We start from the raw sequence: 23,991 nt of genomic DNA on the forward strand, positions 1-23,991 counted from the left end.
TAATACACAGATGAGTAACACTTGATTTCCCGTCCCCTGATTGTGTAATGCCCATGATGATTTGCAGCTGAATGTATTCATTTATTTTGACTCTACCAGAAGTCTTGACTCACAGGAATTTATTTATTTTTTAATTATAGTGCATTAAGCTAAATTGTGAATTACATACTAAAGTAAACAAAAAATATGGGTTTATGGCTAGAGAACCTAACAATATAAATTCTGGCTGTGGGAAAGAGGGAGGGAGGGGAGGAATATGATACAGATGTTATCTCTGTAATGTTTAAATCCCAATAGCTCATTCGCACATGCATATCACTTATAAAACATTGTAATAATGTTTTAAGTTCTCTTCAATGCATGAACAAGTATATCCAGTTTGGTCTGAGTAAATAACAGTTGAATCTGGGTTGCAAAGCTTTCATCGGATTTAAAACTTAGCCATGATTTTACTATACAGTATACAGCTGTAATCCTATAAAACATAGAGGAAGTCCAATTGAACATAATACAACTTCACTAAGCCAAACATTTCTAAACAGGCAGTTATAGGATTGCAGTGTGAACTTCTGTAAAATGTGGGAGGAGCAATGTGACCTGCTTCACTGCTGTGCTGAGCTATTAAGCAAATTAGTGGGAAGAGGCAGGGTTGATTGGACACATGGATTACTGGGGAAAGCTGCAGCAAAAGGGTGGTTGTGCCATGCAGGCGGTAGACTATTGATCCATGCAGTGCTCCTCTGATTGGCTCAGATTTGATTGGAGAAGCTCAGCCCTTTCCTAGTACAGTGGTACCTCGGGTTACAGACGCTTCAGGTTACAGACCCCGCCAACCCGGAAGTAGTATCCGAAAAACTTTGCTTCAAGCTGAGAACAGAAATTGTGTGGCGGTGGCGTGGCGACAGCAGGAGGCCCCATTAGCTAAAGTGGTACCTCAGGTTAAGAACAGTTTCAGGTTAAGAACAGACCTCCAGAACGAATTAAGTTCTTAACCTGAGGTACCACTGTATGGGGCTATACCCTGCATTTGAATCTGGCACCTCCAGCATGGAAAACATACAACTCTTCCTGCCTTGTTTGTGCAGAGGAGGGGAGAAGACAAATTCCCCATTATGTGTATAATTGCTGTCTGTTGCTATAGCTAGGTGGTTAGGAAACTGCTTTGTAGTGTGTGCAGGTACTGGGGGTAGTATGCAATGTAGTACTATGACAATCCTCCCTTTTCTCCTCCTCCCGTGTACTGTTCTGAGAGTTCTTCTGAACACCGCCCCAAGCCAATTATGGGAATTGTGGGGGTGCACAAGGGAGAAGAGAGGGGAACCCCACTGCTCAAACAGAAGTCATTGCACAGGGCTTCTGCTGATGGGGCTTGTTAGGTGAATTCCACCCAAAACAGTTCCCTCTCTTTTGCCTCTGACATGACTTTTGGTTTTGTTTTGTTTGCCAGACATGGAAGAGGTGAGTGGAAACATTTTCCTTCTGGTGAGGCTTAAAGTACCACGTTAACAATAACAGCAGCAGCAGCAGCAACACATAAGGTTATTCCATGTGTGAGTACTATATGGGCATCAACACATTCTACCAGTTCCTTCCACAGGGGAATGTCTTCTAGAACACCAGGGGCATATCTGTCATTTTTGTATTTTCTGGTTGTGTAATTTCCTCATCTCTGCCCAGGGTGAGAATATACTCGATATGGTAGTTGCTCCACAAGCTCAGAAGAGGCATATCTCTAGTTATCATGTGTTTATAGGTTTGCTTTGCTAGTTGGGGCGGGTATTGACTTTCCATTTCTCCATTTCCAACATTTTTGTCATGTCGTCCAGTCATCATGAAGGAATTTGTTAAAGATCAATTTGGGGCTGCTTCTCTGAAATTTTACAATTCTGATATTGATTCAGGCATTTCAGCCTATTACTACATAATGATAGGCCTGGATTGTGCTATCAGTAGTTTTTGACCCTTTAAGCATACTCCAAATGGGAAATCCTTGTGCACAGGCCCGACTGAAATACCGGTAATTGGCAGCTCCCTTTCATTTAACAGGCTTGCACAGGAGAACGTTTCATTGGATGGTATCCATTGCTTTGCATGAAAGAAATGAAGGTTGCTTTGGCTAAGGTGGCATAAACATCTGAATGGTTTTGTGTGCATGTTGAAAAACACAAAAGACTGCCTTCAGGAGCTTTTGAAATACCAAGTTTTATTGCAAAGCTTAAATCAAATCCTCCCCAGCTGGAAAAGTGTGAGACAAAGCTCTGGAAAGAGACAGGAGGAGAGCTATTTTCAGCCATGCTTTAGTGAAACATCCAGAGTCTATTGCGGGCCAGGAGGTGGGGGGGGGGGGAGCACAGAGGGTGAGATTGACAAGATGCATGTGCAAAATGACTCTGGCCTCTTACCAAAAGTGGAGTCAAAACGGCTGGTGATAGTCTGCTCAGCAGCTGGAGATCTAGAAGGGTATGGAGCATTGGTCTTGCAGGACTAACCTCTAAGGAGGAGGGGGGAAAGGAAGTAGTGGGCTTTAGGACGGACTTGAGAAGGTTGATGCTCCTTGCAGCAATGGAAGAGGAAAGCACCATACCTTAAGAGTAAAAAAAGGTTTATTTTTATTTTCGAAAAGGACATTTGTCACCAAAGGAAAAAGACTGTGCTGAAATCATGGGAGCTGAAGAAGAAGAGGTCGTTGTCACTCTCTCTGGAGGAGCACCCTGGGGCTTCCGTTTGCAGGGGGGCTCTGAACAGAAAAGACCCCTTCAAGTGTCAAAGGTAGGAAAGGAATATATTCTAACCGTCCAAAGGTGAAGAAAGGCCAATGGTTTAATATGTGATGAAACTCGTTTGACTGCTTCGCTGCATTTAAATAAGTTTATTCTCAGAGCAGAAAGCATGCATTCAAACTACTTCCACCAGAATTGGAATGCATCCTTCATCCTTGGACTGTGTAGTTACCCGTTTTAATATACAGTAACAAGACTTATTTCCAAGGAAACGTGCATGGAATTGGACTTCAGGATACTATTAGGCAACCTATAACTTGTGAGGTTCATATAGTATTGTGGACTGGTTTGTGCAGCCAATGTTTTTGTTAGCATCCTTTTTATTTTTAAGGTAAGCTAATGCACTGGTTACAGTGGCACATTTTAAAATGTAACTCATGGATTGAAAATGAGGCGCTCAATAAAATGAAGCCTAGATTCAATATGGTTTCAAATATGGATGCAACATTTAAATGGTTAATCAGATCAACCTATTTACAAATTTTCTGCTGATTAAAACAGTGTTCCTGATTAGTTGGGCAAGTACTTGTAAAAAGTGCAAATGACAAGCACCATCTTTGTTGAAAAATATTTTTTAATGACAAGCACTGTCTTAAAATGACTGTTTCACCCTTTTCTCACATGAGAAAATGCCTAATGTGTGCACACATCATGTAAAAACAAGTATATATTTTGCTTTGGAACTATTGTTCTACTCCATATGCACATTTATTCAACAATTAAATTAATTAAGAAAGATTACATACATACAACTCTCTAGACGCGATGCTTTTTCAGATCTGTGGTTTGTTTAAACAAGGCAGGTGCATGTATCTCTCAATTGTTATTTGTCCCTTGTAGATTAATGAATATGTATGCAAATTGATTGTGGGGCTTTGTCCCATGAAAATAGTTACATAAATTCTTCTCTGGTTTGGAACAAATTTCATGAACTTCTGGAAAGTCAGCTGCCTCTCTGTCTTTAAGAAATGCTGTATTGACCTATCATACATGAAAGAACAGTTTCGATGGAATGATCTGATCATGCCCAGCAAGAGGAGAGGGTTCCTAAATGCAGGCTGCTGAAATAAAGGCTTATAGTCTTTCTTGTGTGCAAGCTATCAATTTCTACCTATCTAATCTGTATGCATATGCTGCAATACTGCTGAAGGTAGCAGTGATTCATGTTGAAACTAATGGAATATATTAATCTTGTTTTATGTAAGTTGCATAACATACAAAACATTCAATCATGCCTAGTCATGATTGTTAGCTGGACACTGGGTACCTTGCTATCTCCCACTGAGCAGCAAAATGTAATAGCCATTGTAGCAGCAGCGGCAGCAATATTAGCATAGTTTATTTTTTATATGCCACTGTTCTACCAAATTGAGTTGTTTTAATTTTTTGATGTTTGTTGCTCTGGGCTCCTTTGGGAGGAAGATTGGGATAGAAAATTATCAAAATAAACAAATGTACTCATATACAGCATAACCAAATAAGCCATTCAATAAAATAATTAAAAATACAGTTTACAATATCTAAAAGCAAATACAAACAACACTAAAATAAAAGTAACAAGGCTGAACAGTTTTGGACCTTAAAACTGGCAGTAATAAAACTAGGTGTTGTATTTTAAAAGGCTGTTGAAATAAATGCATCTTCAGTTTCTATCAAAACAGACACACAAAGCAAAAGTCTGTCCAGTTTCGATAGGGAGAGCATTCTAGAGTTGCACCCTGCCACAGAAAAAGCCCTCATCTATTTTACACACTTGATGAATGTCCCAAGATAGCACCCCTAGAACAGGACCTCTAGAGTTAATATTCAGTCCCAGGTGGGCCTATATGGGAGCAAGCAAGAGAGGAACAATAGAACATGAATTCATCTTTGTTGATTGTTCAAAACTTCCTGCACTGCACAAACTTTAAAAATTAATGAAGCAAACCAATCCTCATATTATCACAGGACTGGAATTAGGTTACTGCTGTGCTGTTCAGATATGCACCCATCATCCCTGGACAGTTCACCAGTGCTCACAGTTGGGGGCTGTGACAGCACTCATGTGCTAGTGACGCATGAAGGAAGCCAATTAAGTCACGATGAGAGTATTTCCACAGCACACCCATGCATCACTACAAAAAACATGCAAGATGACACCATTCTCCCTCCAGTGACCCCACTGACACAGCCAGTGGTAACTCCCACCCCTGTCGGTTTCCATACAGGGGTCCAAACCCCTTTATGCTCTTCGCAGCCACTGTTTTTGAGGACAGTACACAACCGAAAGGAAGACTTGCAACACAGCACTCACATAGCTTAATGGGCACATATCGTCTCTGGGATATGGGTTCAAGAGCTGCTTGGGGATGGGAAAGAACCTTTCCCCAAACGCCCAAGGGAAGGGGGTGACGGGACACGCAACAAGGGCAGCCACAGCTGTATACTGGCAGCAACTTCCAGTGGTTCACACTACCAGTGGGCATAGTGTTGAGAAGCAGCGGGTGGCAGTTTAAGCCCCATTAGGGAGAAGGGAGGAACATTTACATCTTTCTCATGCATGGGGGGAAAAAGTTGAGGGCAAAAAATTAGGAGTCCCCAGGACTCAAGCACTACAGAGCAGATGCCTAACCACTCAGCCACAGCAGCAGATAGCATTCAGATGCCAGGAGCAATGGGAGGGGAAGTCAGCTGTGAAGTCCAGGGACGGAAAGTGAACTGGTGTAAGGTTGTGCTGTTGATGGCTATGTGGCTGTGAATTACTGGGAAAAAGAACACAGCAGTGTGCTACTCCCTCATGCTGCCAACGTCTCTACCCTATTTCAGCCATTCTGCCAACACATATTTTGCCAGTGCAGCAGCTCAGCTGGAGAAGGGTTCAGCCAACACTAGCTGCCACTGCATCCAAGATATTCCGCTGCTTCATCCGGAGTTCCACTGGGGTAGTAGGGCTTCTTCCAAATGCTACAGCCCTTCATCTGCTAGATCTTCAGGAAAGGGTTGTCGCCCCCAAATCAGTAGTTATCAGAAATTCAACATTCTTGGATGAATCGTTTAGCTCCTGCAATCATGCTATTGCAAATGTAGCCTCTATGCAGCTTCCAGAAATACCTGTGTTACTGGAAAATGAGATTAGGTTCCAGACCTAAATGCTTTGGTAGAAGTAAGCTGTTAAAGGGAATGAGACCTTTGTCAGTCTTTGAAGCTTTGGTGACTAGTGATGGGATACTACATGCAGGCTGAAGAGCATATGTGCACCACAAACTTAAACAGGTCTTTCTGTATTGCCCTTGGGATTCTCCCTAGACCACATGCTGCACACAAAAACCCCTTGAGTCTTTTTGCCAGGACATAATGTATCCTTGAACACACTTGCTTGCCTTGGACAAGAGAAAGGAGTGTGTGAGTATGTAGAAACTCATCTGCACTGTATAGTTGTACAACTTTAACAGTCATGGCTTCCCCCAAATAATTGTGGGAACTACAGCTTGAGAAAGCTTGTGAAGTAGCAGCATCAATTCTTTTTTCTTAATGATCTAGCCAGCTGCAGCATCACAGTTTTATGTGGCTGAGAAAATAGATGTGGGGTTACTTCCTCCCTAGAAGCATAACCATTTGCGGAGAGGTGCCCATGTCTTCTCAAAGAGTGCAACTCTGTGGAATTGGGGGAAATGGAAAAGTCTGCACACAAGTTGGGCTGCTACTAACATCAAGTTCTTTTGTCAATATCTAGTGTTTTGTATTTTATGTTGGGGTGATGTTGAACCCTGTGTAACTGAAGACTAGGGCTGGTCTCTTCCGTTAGGCCTCAGGGAGTGGATTTGGAATGTCACTGAAAGGCGGCAAACATTAGTTATTTAATTTATTGTCTTTTACTCACAGGGAGACTCAGAGGTATTTGCTGTATTGGGGTGCATATTTAGGAGGCAGGGTAGCATATGTTGTTTTGCCCAAGGCAGCAAAATGCTTCGGGATAGCCAAGCCCGGTGCTCCTTCTTAAAAGTAATGGAGAAATTGAGCAGTTTATATACCAATACTGAAACCATGCCTGATTGCATTGGGTCCAAATAGTCCATCTCATCAAAGAGCACATGGAGTCACTGTGGTCTATCCAAATTTGAGCATTATTTAGCTGTTAATCCACTCTGCCCCCCTGCCTTCAAATTGGACCAAAGCAGTCAACACCCACACATATTTGAATTTGTTTATAAGAAGCAACTTCCCTCATTCATACCAAGAGACTTTCCCTTTTTCTAATTTGTTGGTTCTGTTATGCCAGTTAAGTACCAAACAGGGCATTTATACAGATTTGTGCCAGAAACAAATTTCTAAGGGCACAATCCACTATGAATTGCTATGTAAGCCCCATTGTGATGTATGTATGTATGTATGTATGTATGTATGTATGTATTCATCATCTTTTATATGTGAACAAGTGGAAATTCTAGTGTTGGTGGGACACAGTTGTTGAATACCATCCTGTGAACTTTGTTCAGTAACAGATTGGCAGCCAGTGTAAATTCTGCAAACAAGGTGCTATATGCTGGCAGTAGTTTGTCCCCATAAGCAATCAAGTAGTTTTGCACTCCTGCAACTTCTCGACCAACCTCAAAGGTAGCCCCATATAGACTGCATTGCACTACTCCAACTTTGAGGATACCAATGCATGGACAACTGCATTGGTCAAGCTGTCCCAGCCCAGGAACGGCCACATCTGTTTTACCAGCCAAAGCTGGTAATAGGCACTCCTAGCCACTGAAGACATCTGTGCCTCTAATGACAGAGCAGGATCCACAAGCACTCCCAAACTACGCACCTGCCTTTTCAAAAAGAGTGTGACCAAGAGCAGGCAACTTGCTGACTTCCTGGTTTTGGGAACCACTCACCCACAGAGCCTCTGCCTTGCCAGGAGTCAGACTCAATTTATTAGTCCTCATTCAATTCACCACTGCATCCAGACACTGGTCTAGACCCTTCTCAGCCATTCCCAATTCAGACACTACGGAGAAAGAATTGGATATCATCAGCATACTGTTGACACCTCAGTCCAAATCTCCAGATAACCACTCCCAGCAGCTTCATACGGATGTTAAATGGCTCTGGGCTTAACCTCAGATAACATGCTAATCAACAGAGCACTTCAACCCTATAAACCAGCAAGCTGCCTTTACATGCTCTCTGTTCAAAAACATATGGCTGTTAACCAGAAGATTAGACCAAGCTATTAGGAGAGTCCCAGCCTGTGAACGCCTATTCCTGCTGGGAGATTTTGATGCCAGAGTTGGGGAACATTGGGATGGCAAGCTTCCCAAAGCTATGGGGAGCTGGCTTCAGGCACCAACTCTGTGTTACAAAGATGTTTGCAAACAGGACATGAAGATTGGCAACATTAACCCCGTCATGCAGGAATACCTTGCATACGACCGCAGTGTCTGGAAACAGTCAGGTTGTGTATCCACAGCAGTGACCAGAGAAGGAATGACCACTGGGAGGAGCACAGAAAGAAGACACTATGGTGCATCTACAGCAGCAAAACCAGATGCCTTCATCTGCCCCAGCTGAGGAAAATGTTTCTGCCGTAACAAGTCTTTACAGCCACAGCAGGCACTATAACTCTCCAATGGTTTGACTTGACCTCTGAAGGCACACTCTTCCATTGTCTCCTGAGACAGACGGGTGCCAACTAACCAAGCGGTGGTTGGAGCCCACCTAAAGACAGCTGTGGGCAGGATTCCTGCATTGTAGGTTGTTGAACTAGGGTCCCTTCCAACTCTACAGTTCTATGATATTGTTATCCTGTCACAGAGAACCCAATGCTGTATTCTCAAAAGCCTTTCATCTGGTCTATTTAAATTTTCTTCCATCAGCGGTTCTGAAAGGGAGGTTCCAGAAAATCCTTTATTGTCAACATTATTGTCTCTGTGAATCAATCCGGTGAGGTAGTATCTATAACTCGCATCTTACGTACTGCACGTCTTATCATGATATACATAAGATTTTTATGGATCTCTTTTATCAGAAATTTCCAGGATGATTGGATTAAATTGGATCGTTAAATAATACTAGATTGCTTTTCTGCTTAAAATTGGACACTTAATGTGAGCTGTTTTGTGAAACTAACAGAAACTCCAGTTGGAAATGGGACATACGAACTTGCCGTGAGTGAATGGATTTTTAAACTCCACTCATTGTGGCAGCTGCTGGTTCTGCTGAATTAGCCTTTTGGAGGAGTCGGGTTATGATACTTGACATATCCTTTCCATTCCAGTGGAACAGCTGTTGCTTAATACCTTTTCTCCTCATCAGTGCATTACGGACACATGTATTCATCCTTCCCTGTTTAATTATGTTGCTCCTCTCTCGTCTTCCTGTAGGAAGAATTAGGATGTTTTTATATATCAGGATTTCTGGCAATAAATAGTATTTCTTTCTTATTTGTAATGCACAGTTCATACACTGGTTGAGCATCTGTTGTAAAGATAGTGGTATCACCCCCACCCCAGACCTTCCATGTGTCCCTATTTTACAGGGATGTCCCTGATTTAGAGAAGCCATCCCAGTTTCTGATTTGATCCCAGAATGTCCCACTTTTCCTTAGGATGTCCCTATTTTCATTGGAGAAATGTTGGAGGGTATGGAGTTATCTAACCCCTGAGCCAATCCTGTATAGGGAAGTTTTTTTACTATTTAATGTTTTATTGTGCTTTTATATATGTTGAAAGCTGCCCAGAGTGGCTGGGGCAACCCAGTAAGATGTGTGGGTTATAAATAGTAAAATTGTCATTATGGAATGGGACGTCCCTATTTTCATTGGAGAAATGTTGGAGGGTATGCCAGCCCTGCAATTTGCATCCCCCCTCCACTGGGGAAATCCAATTATACTCTCACATAGTATATTTGTATCTATTAGGATGACTTATTTTCCACTGCTTGTGATGTTTAGGGAAGTTTTTAAAGTTTGATATTTTATTGTGTTTTTAATATTCTGTTGGGAGCCGCCCAGAGTGGCTGGGGGAACCCTGCCAGATGAGCGGGGTATAAATTTATTATTATTATTTATTATTCTTTAGATGGGACAACGAGAAGAGGCTGGTTCACTCTTCTGAATTACAAACAGCAGCAGCTGAACTTTTCAAACAGCACACAGCAAATAGTAGAGGGGATAGCAGAAGGCATTTTGGATCAGTTCAGTTTCTTGTGTGTGATTACACAGTATGTGATTACGAAGTCACATATAAAGTCAGCCACAAGGTTTATTGCAGCACACTTTGAAAAGTACTTTATAGTGCTGCACTTAGTGAGTTTAAGTGGGTCCTTACTGTTTGTTTCATGGTTTATATCTAGGAATATGTTTTTTGCATCGCTTGGAATCACCATGCTGACTGGGATTGATTGGAGTTGTAGCCAAAAACATCTGGAGGTGTAATATGTGCAAAGCCCAGACGTACAGAGTGTGGGTTGCTTTGAAAGTTTAAGGTACACATTATACTTTTAAATATAGTGTGTACTTTCGTCCTCTCTTCCCAGATCATCTTTTTCACTGATACCAGTCCAGGCTATAGTTGCAAAGAAACTGAGAACTAGTCAGTCAAGTTGTGTTGGCAATGTTATGTTCCAAAGGGATTTATGAGTTTTTGAAAAGCTGCCTCTGGGAACAAGAACAGTTGGGAAGTCTTTCATCCTATTTTTAGAGTTTCTCCCTCTGTGTGGGGAGCTGGCTGTGAAGACTGAGAGTGGACTTTGTTGATTTTAGATGCCCGGGACACACAACGTAGTTGGAGACTGCTTGGTAAATGAAGAGCTTTGCTGCAGAGTTTTTTCCTTGCTCAGTTACGTACAAACTGGAGTTCCCGAATTGCCATAAATCCTGACATGGACCAAGCTGTGGTTAGGCCAGAGTACTCTGATCTGGCTCCAAGCTCCAGATTTCATAGCCATGGAGGCTGAGAGTTGCTAGGAGTACACTCCAGGAGTGCAAGATTCTTAAGAGACGAATTGTATGTGATGGTTGCCATTGCCCCTTCAAGCAAAATTGGGTTTGCCATTGAATTCCTGTCAAGTGGCGTTAAGGCTTAAAACACAACATGCGTAGGTTAGAGGCAGGAGCTGAATTCACTCGCTTCATTTTTCCTGACCCTCTGAAACAGCCTTTCAGTATCATCTTTCCGCTGGTGAGATGCCATGAGTTGAAGTAATTCTAGGAGGAAACATCTTTAAACTATGTTTTTTGGGGTGAAAGAATTATCGAGAGAGAGAAGGTTCAGACACTTTCAATGGCTTTGTGATTTTAGGCTGCTTTTACTCTTGGGAGGGCCTTGCAATAGGGTTGTTTAGATCCAATTTGTCAATGTGTGTGATTGGCACATGAGGATCCACACACTTCTGTTTTTTCACTCACCATTTCATTGCTTTGCTTCTTCTTGTCATCCATACCACTGGGTGGAGTTTGGTAGAAATATCCTGGGTATGTTTGGGATTTTTCTGTCCTCTCAATCATTCCTCCCCTAGTTATCGTACAAAATTTAAAAGCAGTCTGCTTGGTCTATTTTTAAAATTAAAAATATATTTGTTTTTGCAGAATTGTAATTTAACAGAATTGAGGCTAAGAATGGCTTTTGCCCTCTTGCTGTAAGGGTTTTAGAAATGGACTGACAGTGTAATCCTATGCAATGTTTACTCAGAAGTAAGCCCTGCTGGGTTCTTACTCCCAGCTTCCAGAATCCAGACTGTCACTATTTTGTGAGTCTGATACAGCTGTATACCAACAAATTTAGGTTGCACAATTAAAGTGGATTTGGTGCTTTTGCACACACACAAAAACCCCACATCCCCCAAAATTCACAGAATGTATGTGGTAAGAAAAGTGATGGGAATGTGCACTGGAAAATGTGGAATAAGGGCAGTGATGGGCAATACCATACAATGTCTGTGCAAACAAATTGGAAGGAAAACTCAACAAACAACAATGTCATATAATCTCCACACAGATTTTGTGCAAACAAAGCAGGATGACTGCTTAATAAATAGGTTGTCTGGAGTAGCATTTGGAACTCTGCAGCTAGTGCAGGCTGGTCCTTCCCTACCATGATGGGATAGAAAGTTGTTAGCATGATCTTTAGTTCCATATGAAACCTGCTCCCCATTTATTTTTATTAATGTTCAGAATATTATGGAACCACAGAAACATGTAAACAATAACAAAAAAATCAATAATATATCCAACTAAAAGCAGGGTATACAAAACCTAAACATATAAAATAATAACAATGATCTGTTCTGATAGTGGAGCAAGAGGTAAAGATAAATAATCAATTCCTCTTTCTGCTCTATAGCTTAAAAAAACTGTATTAGTGTGGTGGAGCACTCCACTCCTCAGGTTCAGGACTGAGTGGGAGGAAAAAGGTAAAGGTAAAGGGGCCCCTGACCATTAGGTCCAGTCGCAGACGACTCTGGGGTTGCAGCGCTCATCTTGCTTTACTGGCCAAGGGAGCTGGCGTACAGCTTCCAGGTCATGTGGCCAGCTCACCCCGTCGCGGGGATTCGAGCCGCCAACATTCCGATCAACAAACCCTAGGCTCTGTGGTGGAAAACTCATTGCCAAACCCCCAAATCTGACAATTACCAGATTGCATGAGAGTGTTGGGGGGAAACTGGATTTGGGAGAATTTTAATTTTAGCAAGGTGCTAAGAATTCCCCCTTAGAACTCCTTGGCATGCATATGCACACACCTATTAGAATGCTGCCATTTTCAGGGGGTGACATCTAGATGTGTCCATCTACTTGCTCAGCAGGATTTCCCCTTCCTCTCTTCCATCTGCACCCTTAAATTGTGTGGGACCTTCCAGAGTAAATGGGGGTTTGAAGGTTGGAGGGGAGAGAAGAGGAAGGAGAAGTACTATTGTGTAAGTGGAATCCCATTCATGTAACACTGGGTATCATCCAGAGAAGTCTGTTCTCCCCCTTTTTGGGCAGGTGGCTTTGCGGGCAGGACCTGGGCCTCCCTGGTAAACTGGCCTATCGCAGGCCGGATCGTATTCCTGCCGCCAAATGGGCCAATGGCGGCTGGAGTTAGTGGGTGTTCCCCTGAGTGTGGGACCAACCAACCAATTGCGGCCCTTGGCACCCCGCCCAGGGGAAGTTTAAATGCCTGGCTGGCAGGGCTGTCCTGCCTTTCTCTCGCTGCACCCGCTCTCCCACTCACCCACCCTCCCTCGGATTAGGGTTTTTCCTGGATGGTTTGACCTTGCTATGGACAATGTCAGCCACCTAAATTTTCAGGGGCCAGGCAAGAATTTTTTCCACTTTTTTAATTGGCACCACCACTTGGGTTTTCGCCTACCTCGTAGCAATCGTCACAACTTTGAAAGGCGGATGGGTAAACCTAGTCTTGGTTGGAGGTGAGGTGGTAGCCTCTGCCTGCCCCTCCATGGGTAAAAGAATCCAGGAGGAGTGGCTCCTGTCCGATACCCAGACGCGGGCTAGGGCCATACTACTCCTCCAACAGGGACCACTTGAGGGATACCCCGATTTGATGTAGGGTGTGTCCCCCACCCCACCCCGCCGCTGCCATCTTCATTCTTAGAAACACTCCCAGCAGATGGGCAGGAGTGACATGTAACCAATAAAGTTGTGGCCTTATTTGATCCTAAATCAATATCCTGTGTTGTGTCTAGTTATTTGCACCTTACGGAACAGGGTGGTTATGGGGCCTCAATATGCAAATGAAAAGCTGAGAGTCTATGGCTGTGTACATCCTCCATACATTTAAAGGACATCATTTCCCCCCAAAGAATCCTTCTGTAGTTCATTAAGAATGCTGGAAATTGTAGCTCTGTGAAGGATAAGCTGTGGTTCCTAGGATGATTTGGTGTTTGTGCTTTAAATGTATGGTGCATGCAGCATTCTTTGTGGAGAAATATCTCCATGAAAGAGTTGTTTCTCTCCAAATATTGGGCTTGAGGCACCTTTTTCCTAGTCAGTTACATTCTTCAAATACAAGCAGATACCTTCGCTCCAGCTTCTCCCAATGATAGCATCTCACATGAGTGTACATAGTTCTTTATTTTGTTATTTGCCTACAAACTGTATCCCAGAAAACTTGGTGAAATGAGGGAAGGAAACCAGATGGAAACCGCTCGGTTTGATAGGAGCAGGAGAGCCTGTTTGCTCTGTTGCTCTATTACTAGGTTTCATGTTCTCATTCCAGATTTTTTTTTTTTTCTTTTCCAAATGTTAGAGGCAGAGGAAGGGCAAAGTCTCTGGAAGGCCAGGATGATGGCATTTGTGCTGATGAATGTGGCAGATGGAATGAGCAATTTCTATTTTAAGATTGCAGGAAAAGCTTGGAGCTGATCCCCAGAGGCTGATAAAGGTCCAACAAGTGTCTAGACAGCTCATACCTCCCAAAAAAAGATAGGCATTTCTTCCTTTTCCTTGCTCCTCCACTTTGCAGGGGAGACACGGAGGACCAGGATGTTATGCTAGGCTCATCATCAGCAACTATGCAGTTTTTTAAAAGTAGGGGTACACTGGGGGAAAGGGGTTTGTTTTCATTGGGACCACAGCACACTGAGAGGGAAAGGTTAACCCTATCCTCCCCATGTCACCTAGGTCCTGATGAAAGGACCCCAGTTGTTGCTATTAACTGCCAGCTGGCAGGAAGTGGAGTGCCTGGTTTTGGCCAATGGGGGGTGAGTATATCCCATGCCTTGAGAACACTGCCCCCCACTGTTGTGGTTGGGAAATTGCTGGAGCAATACAGTTCGGCAAAGGAAGATGGTTCTCATGTATGGCAATGCAGGGGGAGGGAAAGACTTGGGGTATTTGCAGCAGGTCCTTTGGATATATCAGCCCCACACTCACTCCAGTTATTTGAGTGGAGGCTGTTGTTACCTATCCCAATTTGACGTACCCATTTAGGGTTGTAAGGAGAGACGTCTTGGTACTGTGCTCAAGCTTAGGCCGTTCTTTGCAGAGTAGTCCCTTTGTGTGCAACATGTCCTTTCTACGTCGTTTCACGTTACTGAAGTTGCCCCTTGTGAGGGCTAGGTGTGAATGCCATGAGACGAGAGAGACGACACACACTAAGCAGCTGTCATCTGAGTTATGGTCTCCCTATGTGGGGTTCGCATCAACGATGGGGTTGTGGCCATGGGCTGAAGGGATATAGGATGTGGCATAAGTGTGCCCCTTTCGTGTGCTGACCAAACCCCCTTTTCAGCTTTTCCATGATGGTAACTGTCATGCTGTAGGTATCCCTATTGATAGCCCAGGAGGGAATTTTCTCCTTCACTCTCTCTTCTCTGCTTTTCCCTTTTTAGATCCGTAAAAGAAGCAAAGCATGCCGTGGGGGCTTATGGGAAAATGATGAACTGGTAACCATCAATGGGAAATCATGTGCTGGCCTCTCACATGCCAGCGCCATGCAGATCATCGACTCCTCAAATGGCATCCTCAACATTGTTGTTAAAAGGTAAATGATAACAGCTGTTGGCTCTTGGTGTCAGCTGAGCACGGTGAAAAATGCAGCACCCTGTTAAGGTAGCACAAACTGATTTTGATTAAATGTTCAATGTAATTATATATGTGATTTCATATACCTTCCCAGCTATGCCTGACCTGTGCTCCTACTTCAATCCAGAATGCATGCAAATGTCATGCGAAAATTACTCCCCCCACTAACAGTTACAGGGACTCTTTTTCATTTTTTTTATTATAAATGATATTTATTAAAATTTCAGAAAAAAGAGTTACATAAAAAACAAGAAAAGTAAAAGCAAAAAACAGAAATAAAAATACAAGAAAAATACAAAATACGAAATACAGAATAAAAGAATAAAAAACACTTTAAAAAAAATAGATCAATCTTTCCATGCCTTACATTCATATTCTTGTTTCCCTGACCTCCTCATACCTCCCTCTTTTGTATTCCAATTCGATTTGTTAATCCAACAATTCCTTTCCCTCCTTTTTAATCATAATCCTCAATCTTGATATATTGTAACATTAGATTTTTACAAATTAAAAACCAATTTTTCCATATTCTTTTGTACCTATACAGCTAGAAACCACTTAACTTCAATCCAACATCATTCTAACATTCATTAATTTTGCAATATTTCTGTAAGTAGTCTTTAAATTTCTTCCAATCTTCTTCCACCGACTCTTCTCCCTGGTCACGGATTCTGCCAGTCGTTTCTGCCAATTCCATATAGTCCATTAATTTCATCTGCCATTCCTCCAGTGTGGGTAGATCTTGTGTCTTCCAGTGTTTAGCGATGAGTATTCTTGCTGCTGCTGTAGCATACATAAAGAAAGTTCTGTCCTTTTTTAACACCGATTGGCCGACTATGCCCAGGAGAAAGGCCTCTGGTTTCAGGGACTCTTTTTCATTATATGTAGTCTGTTTTTTAAAAAAACCTCAGAATGAATCATATTAGGCTTTTGGACATGTTGGACATTCAGAGTGTGACCAGGCTGGCCTGTTTAAAAGAAGATGTCAGACGTGTAAGAAAATCTTTCCTGCACCGTATTCCAAGTGCCTGATGTCTCTTTTAAGCCGCAGCTGTCTTGCCTTCTAATACAGCATTAGGACACTAGTGATCCTTGTGGCCTGAGCGGGTGTTGCATTGACATGCTATTATTGCACATTCAGTAGCTGAGAGCCTGGTTTAAATTTGAAGCCAGCTACATGGAATGCTGCATGGGTAAATTCTTGCTTGCTCAGCACTTAGTGTAAATAGGATCAGTGTAATAGCATCATCTATCCAAGTTCTCATTCTGAAGGCTTATGGTTACTTTACTTATATATATTTTTTATAATTGCATTGGAGGGTAGATATCAAGAATATGTGAGCCAGGTAGGTAGGTAGGTAGATAAATAAATAAATACATTGATCAACACCACACCAAAGACTTATATGAAAATGTGGGAAAATAAGATAGAAGCTCTTGTGGAGATTGTTAAGCAGTTAAAAAACAGAAAGCAAAAGGTTAGGTTAAACAGTTTTCATATTTCAGGAAAGTTAGCAATGCTATACCCAAAATAACCTGTACCAAGATTGTTGCTATTTACTGTATTTTTTGCTCTATAAGACACACCAGACCACAAGACGCACCTAGTTTTTGGAGGAGGAAAACAAGAAAAAAAATGTTCTGAATCTTAGAAGCCAGAACAGCAAAAGGGATCGCTGCGCAGTGAAAGCAGCAATCCCTCTTGCTGTTCTGGCTTCTGGCATTCGCTCCATAAGACGCACACACATTTCCCCTTACTTTTTAGGAGGGAAAAAGTGAGTCTTATAGAGCAAAAAATACGGTAACTTATATATCAGGAGTAAGATGTGGACAGTGAGTGAGGAGAGAACCCCTGTGGGCTTGAGTCGTCTTCTTTGAATGCAGCTCCTTGTTGTTTTGCTGATAAATAGGCCACCATGGCTGCCCTCTGGAAGCATGGAGATAAGCTGTTCAACAAAAAAAAGAAAAAATTCCGCTGAGCTAATGCAAACGCTTGAGTGAACCAGAGCAGCTCTTTAGATCCCAGCCACTCGGCTCAGTCAGCATGAGCCCAACTGGAAAAACTCATGGCTGTCAACTGAGCCTTAGTTTAAAGTTGTGTTCCTGGCAACAGTGCCTGCAATATCACAAGCAGTGCCAATGCAGCCTGTATGGTCTTTTGACAGCCTTCTCTGGGCTGGAGTATGCTTGTGGGCCCTCTATTAAGAAAGATGTCCAACGTGTAAAGACTTGTATTCTGACACAAGGTCAACATTAATTAAAGGATAAGTTGCACCCATGGGACACTGCTATGCATGCTCATTTGTATAAAAATTAAAGTAGTTAACAATTTTCTCATTTATCAATTGTATGCAGTTAGCAGCTTCTTTTAGTGTGCCATAACAACGATAAAGCATAACACTGTAGGCTTAGGCAATTTTGACCATTTTCACATAAGGTGGCACTATTTATTTTTAAAATGCCTTGATCTGATCCTAGATCATCTGGTACTTGCCCCTCCTGCTACTTGCATGTATCTCAGTGGTGAATGTCAGATTTTGCACACACAAGAGGCCATGTTCAGTCCCCTGGCTCTCCAGTGAAAAGGACTGTGGATAGCAAGGCTGGGAAAGACCTCTGGTTGTTTGCCAAAACAGATGTGACCCAGGATCAGATTTCCTGATTACTTTCTTAAAGCAGCAGTGGGGAAGGAGGGTGCTCTCATTTGGATTGGAATCACAGTGCTCAGAAAGGAGGCGTTGACACATTTTCCTGGGTGCTGTCAGTGCCGCTTCTTAGGTCAAAACTGGAGGCCCTGGTTGCTGCTTTAAAGAGAAAGAAAATGTTGGGAAATCCAATTCTTCTCTCCCACGTCATACATATTTCAGCCTTGAGACACTGGAGAGTACTGCAAATCAAAGGAAACTATTAGCTAGAGTGACCAATGGCCTGACTCAGTATTATCTACCAGACCCCAAACTTGCATCCTAATTCCTTGAGAAATTTCATTTCAAGTTGGACTTCTAACATTAAAAGAATTTTCTCAAGAAATTAGGGTTCACGGTACAAACTTGATACTTTATCAAGTTGAGATGTGCTTTTAACCGGTTTTTCTGTCGGAGTATGTATATTGTGTGTTTGCTGTTTGTATGGTGTTTTGCTAATTGAAGTATTCTATAAATCAGGGATGTCCAACACGTCAATCGCGATCTACTGGTCGATCCCTGTGAGGTTTTGGTAGATCGCAATTGATCGCTGGCCCCCTTCCGGCCCCGGTCCTTCTCCCTGCACCGGCGTCTATTGCTGCAGAAGGGAAGGCAGAGTTTAGAAACTCCACCTTCCCTTCTGGGCCAGCGATCATAAGATTAGTGGCTGCTTCTGTTGCTCCCTCCCTCAGAAGAGCTGCAAAAAAGTCCCTGCCCCCCTAAAAAACGGGGCATCTCTCCTCCCCCCAAAAAGGTGAACAACTTTGATCTGTACCCCTAAAAAAGAGGGTAGATCACTGCCAGATTTTAATTTTGAAAGTAGATCGCAGTCTCTCGGGAGTTAGCCACCCCTGCTATAAATGTTGTGTAGTTGTAGTTTTTTGTTTTGTTTCTTTTCTGTGTGGGGACACTTATTATGCACTGTATCTAACCCAGTATAAAACAGCTTCATATTTCTCTTTCGTTAAGAACTAGCTATTCTCCAAGCATCCAAGGGCATTGTGCATTTTCTCTGTTTCCCATTCAACACCATTCTTGCAGGGTTAATCTTTCTTAAAAACTATTTTATAGAAGATTGATAAATATCAAAATCAACAAACAACTAAAATTATATCTTACTTTTCTGATAACTGAAGCTAACAAATGATGGATAATAGATATGCTGAGACCACACTCTAAATAATATGCACAGTTGCAATTGCTTAACCTAAAAAAAGAGCTGGAAAAGATTCAGAAGAGGGCAACCAAAATGATCAAGGGGTTAGAGCAACTCCCCTGTGAGGAAAGGTTACATCATTTGGGGTGTTTTAGTTTGGGGAGAAAGTGAGCAAGTGGGGAGATGATAGAGGGGTATAAAATTATGAATGGGGTAGTGAAAGTGGATAGAGAGATTCCCCGCCACACACACCTTCTCAACTTACTAGAACCAAATCCTGTGACAAATTAATCTTTTTGGTATACTGTTTTGAGAGCTTTTAGGGGGCCTTTTTGGACAATCAAACAGTGTCAAAATTTTATGAAATATAGTGAAAATAAGATACAAAAATGCATTATATTATTGAAAAATGCCATGCAAAAATGTGCAGATTAGGGAAAATTACTTAGATGTGTATATTAGGTGTTGTTCCAGGTGATGAATTTTTATGAGGACTTTACTGTAGTTTTCCATGTACAGTGGTACCTCGGGTTAAGTACTTAATTCGTTCTGGAGGTCCATACTTAACCTGAAACTGTACTTAACCTGAAGCACCACTTTAGCTAATGGGGCCTCCTGCTGCTGCTGCCGCGCCCCCGGAGCACGATTTCTGTTCTCATCCTGAAGCAAACTTTTTAACCTGAAGCACTATTTCTGGGTTAGCGGAGTCTGTAACCTGAAGCATATGTAAGCCGAGGTACCACTGTATAAAACTAGATTTTTATCCTTTAAAAATTATGCTAAAAAGTGAGAGTCATCTTATACATGGATAGTGCATAGGGTGGGCGTTTGATTGGTTGCTGCCTCAGCTGTCCGTGGCTATTTGGTGTGTTATTGGTTTCTGCGTCAAGGGCTTGTGTTGATTGGCTGATGCTGCAGCAATTGGGCGGGCGATTGGCAGCTTCTGCTGGTGAGGGGACAGATGAAAGGTGGATTCGCGCCGCGTGTGGGTGAGCGATTATCGGCAATCCCCCCTAAAAAAACCTCAACAACCCTGAGCCATCTCCCTCCATTTTCTTAAATTTGAGTCCCCCACAATAGGGGGCACCTTTTACATGGGGGTGTCTTATACACCGAAAAATACAGTATTTTTATTCTTTTGCAAACCAATGTGGAAAATTGAACTTAAGATTAGAAAAAGGAGAAACTGAGAGAAACTGAAACTAACAGATTCACCCAATACTATTAACAAGCCATATTTCATACTAAGAGGTTAAACTTCTTCATGAGAGACCGATGGATGCATAACTAGATACCTTTCCGATTTTTGCTTAATTTGTATGAGTGGCCTTCTGACTGCAATATATAGGAGGTTGGGGATTCACTCTCTGTATCTTCATTAGCCATTGTGTGACACATTTTCATAATTTCCTAACCATAAATTGACTTTGGTTCTCAAAAGAGCTATATTGGAGATTCTGCACGGGATCCACATAACTGCATGAACTCTTCATCTGTTGCCTTGTGTGTAACTGACCCAGAATCTCTTATTTTATTTTCTTCTTCTTTCCTACAGGGTGCTTAGTGGGAACCCATCTGTTGAGGGGCTCCTGCGTTCCCCTTCCCCCAGGCAGCTGCAAGTGCCCTCGCCAACTTCACCGCTCAGCCGGGCATCCCAGTTGCGCAGTCCTGAACCGGCCGTTCCCCCTGCTGCCCTGGAACCTGAGCAGCAGCCCCGACGGCAGCAGCCCCTGGAGAACATAACCTCACCCCCTGATAGCGAAGCGTACTATGCCGAGACCGACAGCGACGCTGACAACATTGCCCAGGAAAAGCACCGGAGAGCTCGCAAGAAGAGCCCCCGTTCTCCCCCAGGGGGACCAAACAATAAAGCAGGCGAGCCACAGGACGAAGTGTCCCTTTCTGAGCTGAGCGGGTACGACAGCACCCCCGAGGCAACAGCGCAAGCTGCAGAACGTGGAGAAAACCTTAGCGGCGTAGCCAAGAGGGAGATAGTGTGCCAGCCAGGAAGCCGCACCGACACCCCCTTCTCAGAGAGTGAAGCTATGCTACTGCAGCCACCCTTACCTGAAGACAGAGAGCCTTCCCCAGAAGCCATGCTCCTCCCACATGCAACTAAGAACATTCGAGCAGAGAGGCACCTCATCCCCATGATAGGGCCTGTGGAGCACCCCGTCGATGAAGACCTGACCACCACCTATGCAGAGAAAGCCAAACAAGCCAGTAAGTGTTCCTGGCAGACCTGCTTCCCTTTCCCTTCTCCCCTCTTCCCTCCCTGCCCCTCTCCTTTTTGCAGATTTCAGCTTTTCTTCATGCATAATTTGGATTTCCTTAGTGCAGAATTTTAAGGAGTACACACAGCTCCAGTTATAATTCCGCATTGGTCACTATTACCTTACTATTATCTTCTTTTGATAATTGTATTGGCTCAAGTTACAACTCAGGAAACCCGAGAGCTCCGTTAACTGCTTCTCCACCTGAAGTGCAACAGACTCTGATCCTTGCTTTACAACATTTATGTCCACTCGACTTCTTCAGTCTGTGGGACTGGCATTGTTACAGCTGCCACATAATACCGTATTGGCCCAAATATAAGCTGCACCTGAATATAAGCCGCTCCCTTAAAATTCCGCAGGCACTCGCACCCATTCTGTTTTACCATATGTCTGTTTCAGCAGTGATCTCATAAAAGTTGATTTTTGTAAGGTTGCGAATTTAAGCCGCACTTTAACTTTTCACGGTCGGAATTTGGGGGGAAAGTGAGGCTTATATTCAGGCCAGTACGGTACTTGTTCCACACCTGTAAGAAATCCATCTTTTATTCTGGTGGCACCTATACTTGGGAACTCCTTGCTTATTGACATCAGGTTGGTGCTGATGTCAGTTGTCTGGGCTATCCTATCCAGACATGCAGAATTTACATGCCACATTTCATTTTAGCCATTGTTGATCTTAATCATATTTTGACTATTCCAATCCTTGTTTATAAATGACTGATAGCAATATTTTTTAATGTTTTACTTGATATTGTTCTAACCACTTAGAGGTGTGTTTTATACATTTTGCTAAATATATAAATGTTTGTTTATTCCTGCACATGGAAAGGGACAACAGTATGAGAACTAGCTTTCAAAACTACCTTTGTCAGGCACAAACAATGGTCAACCACATGTCCCAAAAAGCCTCGCCCAAAGTCTAGTTTACTGTTGAAAATTTAGATCTCTGAGTCTTCTTCAGAGTCTTCCTGGGGGCTGCTGCTTTTGCTGCCAAATGATGTTATGGCCCTGCTTCTGGGATGACCTCCAAGTTGCGAGTGGTGCTCCTCGTGGATTGCAGCTGGCCTGACTCATTTAGCTTGCTGCTCAATGATACAATGCCTTGGACTGGGTAAATGATGTCAGCAAAGGGGCTCTGAATCAGTGGTGATTTCTGCTCAGTAAGTGAGCCCAAGCAGTGACTCAGCAAGATGACAGCATTGACTTCTTCTGTTTGGGTGGGGCATAATGAACTTAATGCAGTTCCCCCGATAAAACAATAAAAATCAAAGAAAATGTGACAATATGCATGCTTTACAATACAAATTTATATCAGGTTTAGATCATATCTAGTCCAGAATCCACTTTGTTCAGATATAACACTAAACGATGGTTTGGCATTATGTGAATGATCCTCATGCTCACATGCTCCCCTTTCACTCCTCCTGTGGTGCAGCTGTGAGGTGGTGACCAGAAGCTTTCACTTCCAGTTTTTAAAAATTCTATGTGGTTACCATTGTGTCCAAATCCAGGCAAACTGTGGTTAGTCTTAACTATGGTTTGGTACATGGGTAGGCAAACTACAGCCCGGAGGCCGGATCCAACCCAATCACCTTCTAAATTCAGCCCACGGACGGTCCAGGAACCAGCGTGTGTTTACATGAGTAGAATGTGTGCTTTTATTTAAAATGCATCTCTGGGTTATTTGCGGTACATAGGAATTCATTCATTCCCCCCCCCCCAAAATATAGTCAGGCCCCCCACAAGGTCTGAGGGACAGTGGACCAGCCCCCTGCTGAAAAAGTTTGCTGACCTCTGGTTTAGTAGAACAATCCACCCCCCCCAAAAAAATCCCTCAGTGGTTTATGAATTTGACTTGTTTCTCTAAACAAGAGATAACCCTCAGTTATTAAAAAATGGAAGTAAAACCTTCTGATATTTTAATCACTGTGCCAGAGAAGGAGAAATTGAGAAGGAACCCAAGGTTCACCCATGTAACACTAGACCATAGTTTAGTGTTATGTCCGAATCCAGTCAATGAGTTATATCAGTTAAATTGCCATCTGAGTGATCTGTGCACACGCACTGTTGATCATTGGTGCTAGATTTCAGAAATCATACTGTTGTTTACCATATTTCCCCATGTATAAGACTAGGTTTTCCCCCTAAAAAATAGTCAAAAATTAGGGGGCGTCTTGTACACAGATAGTACTGAGTGTGGACTGGTGATTGGTTGTTGCCACAAAAATAGGGGGCGTCTTATAGATGGGGAAACAGTTGGTTTTGAACTGTTACGGTTACATGCAGTTCACAGCAGCCTTTCTTGTGTTTTTCAATGTTTGGTTTACTGGTATACACAGCCTGCAATTCTAGTGTGTGGAGGCCTACCAAGTCTCCCTATTTGCAAGGCCATTTCTCCTAAACAATGCCCACCAGCTCACACCTGACATCATATGTGACATCAGGTGTACAGCAGGTAGATATGTAGCTGCAGACAGCAGGACTGGACCTCCCCCAAGCACACCAGCTGATTCACAAGCAGTTCAGTTCTGTTTGGTTTGGATGTTTTGGAAGGGAAACTAACCGGTACTACCAAACCTTGTAGAAAGTAGGATTGAACCCT

The 23,991-nt window shown here is 42.8% G+C and overlaps 1 protein-coding gene across 2 annotated transcripts in view; it reads left to right on the top strand.

Moving 5' to 3' along the window:
• Positions 1-1,467: 1,467 nt before the first annotated feature.
• Positions 1,468-23,991, top strand: part of SYNPO2L (synaptopodin 2 like) — a 42,548-nt gene continuing 20,024 nt past the window's right edge. Inside the window, exons 1-4 of one of the 2 annotated variants that reach the window (XM_081006502.1) lie at positions 1,468-1,550; positions 2,624-2,769; positions 15,081-15,232; positions 20,669-21,336. In XM_081006502.1, coding sequence (XP_080862628.1) covers positions 2,662-2,769; positions 15,081-15,232; positions 20,669-21,336 — 928 coding nt within the window. In that variant the 5' untranslated portion in view covers positions 1,468-1,550; positions 2,624-2,661. Of the gene's footprint in view, positions 1,551-2,484; positions 2,770-15,080; positions 15,233-20,668; positions 21,337-23,991 lie in introns of those variants that run through there. The other variant, XM_081006501.1, reaches the window with a different exon arrangement.

This window comes from Podarcis pityusensis (genome assembly GCF_964106645.2).
Source record: "Podarcis pityusensis genome assembly, chromosome: 5".
NCBI classification, from domain to species: domain Eukaryota; kingdom Metazoa; phylum Chordata; class Lepidosauria; order Squamata; family Lacertidae; genus Podarcis; species Podarcis pityusensis.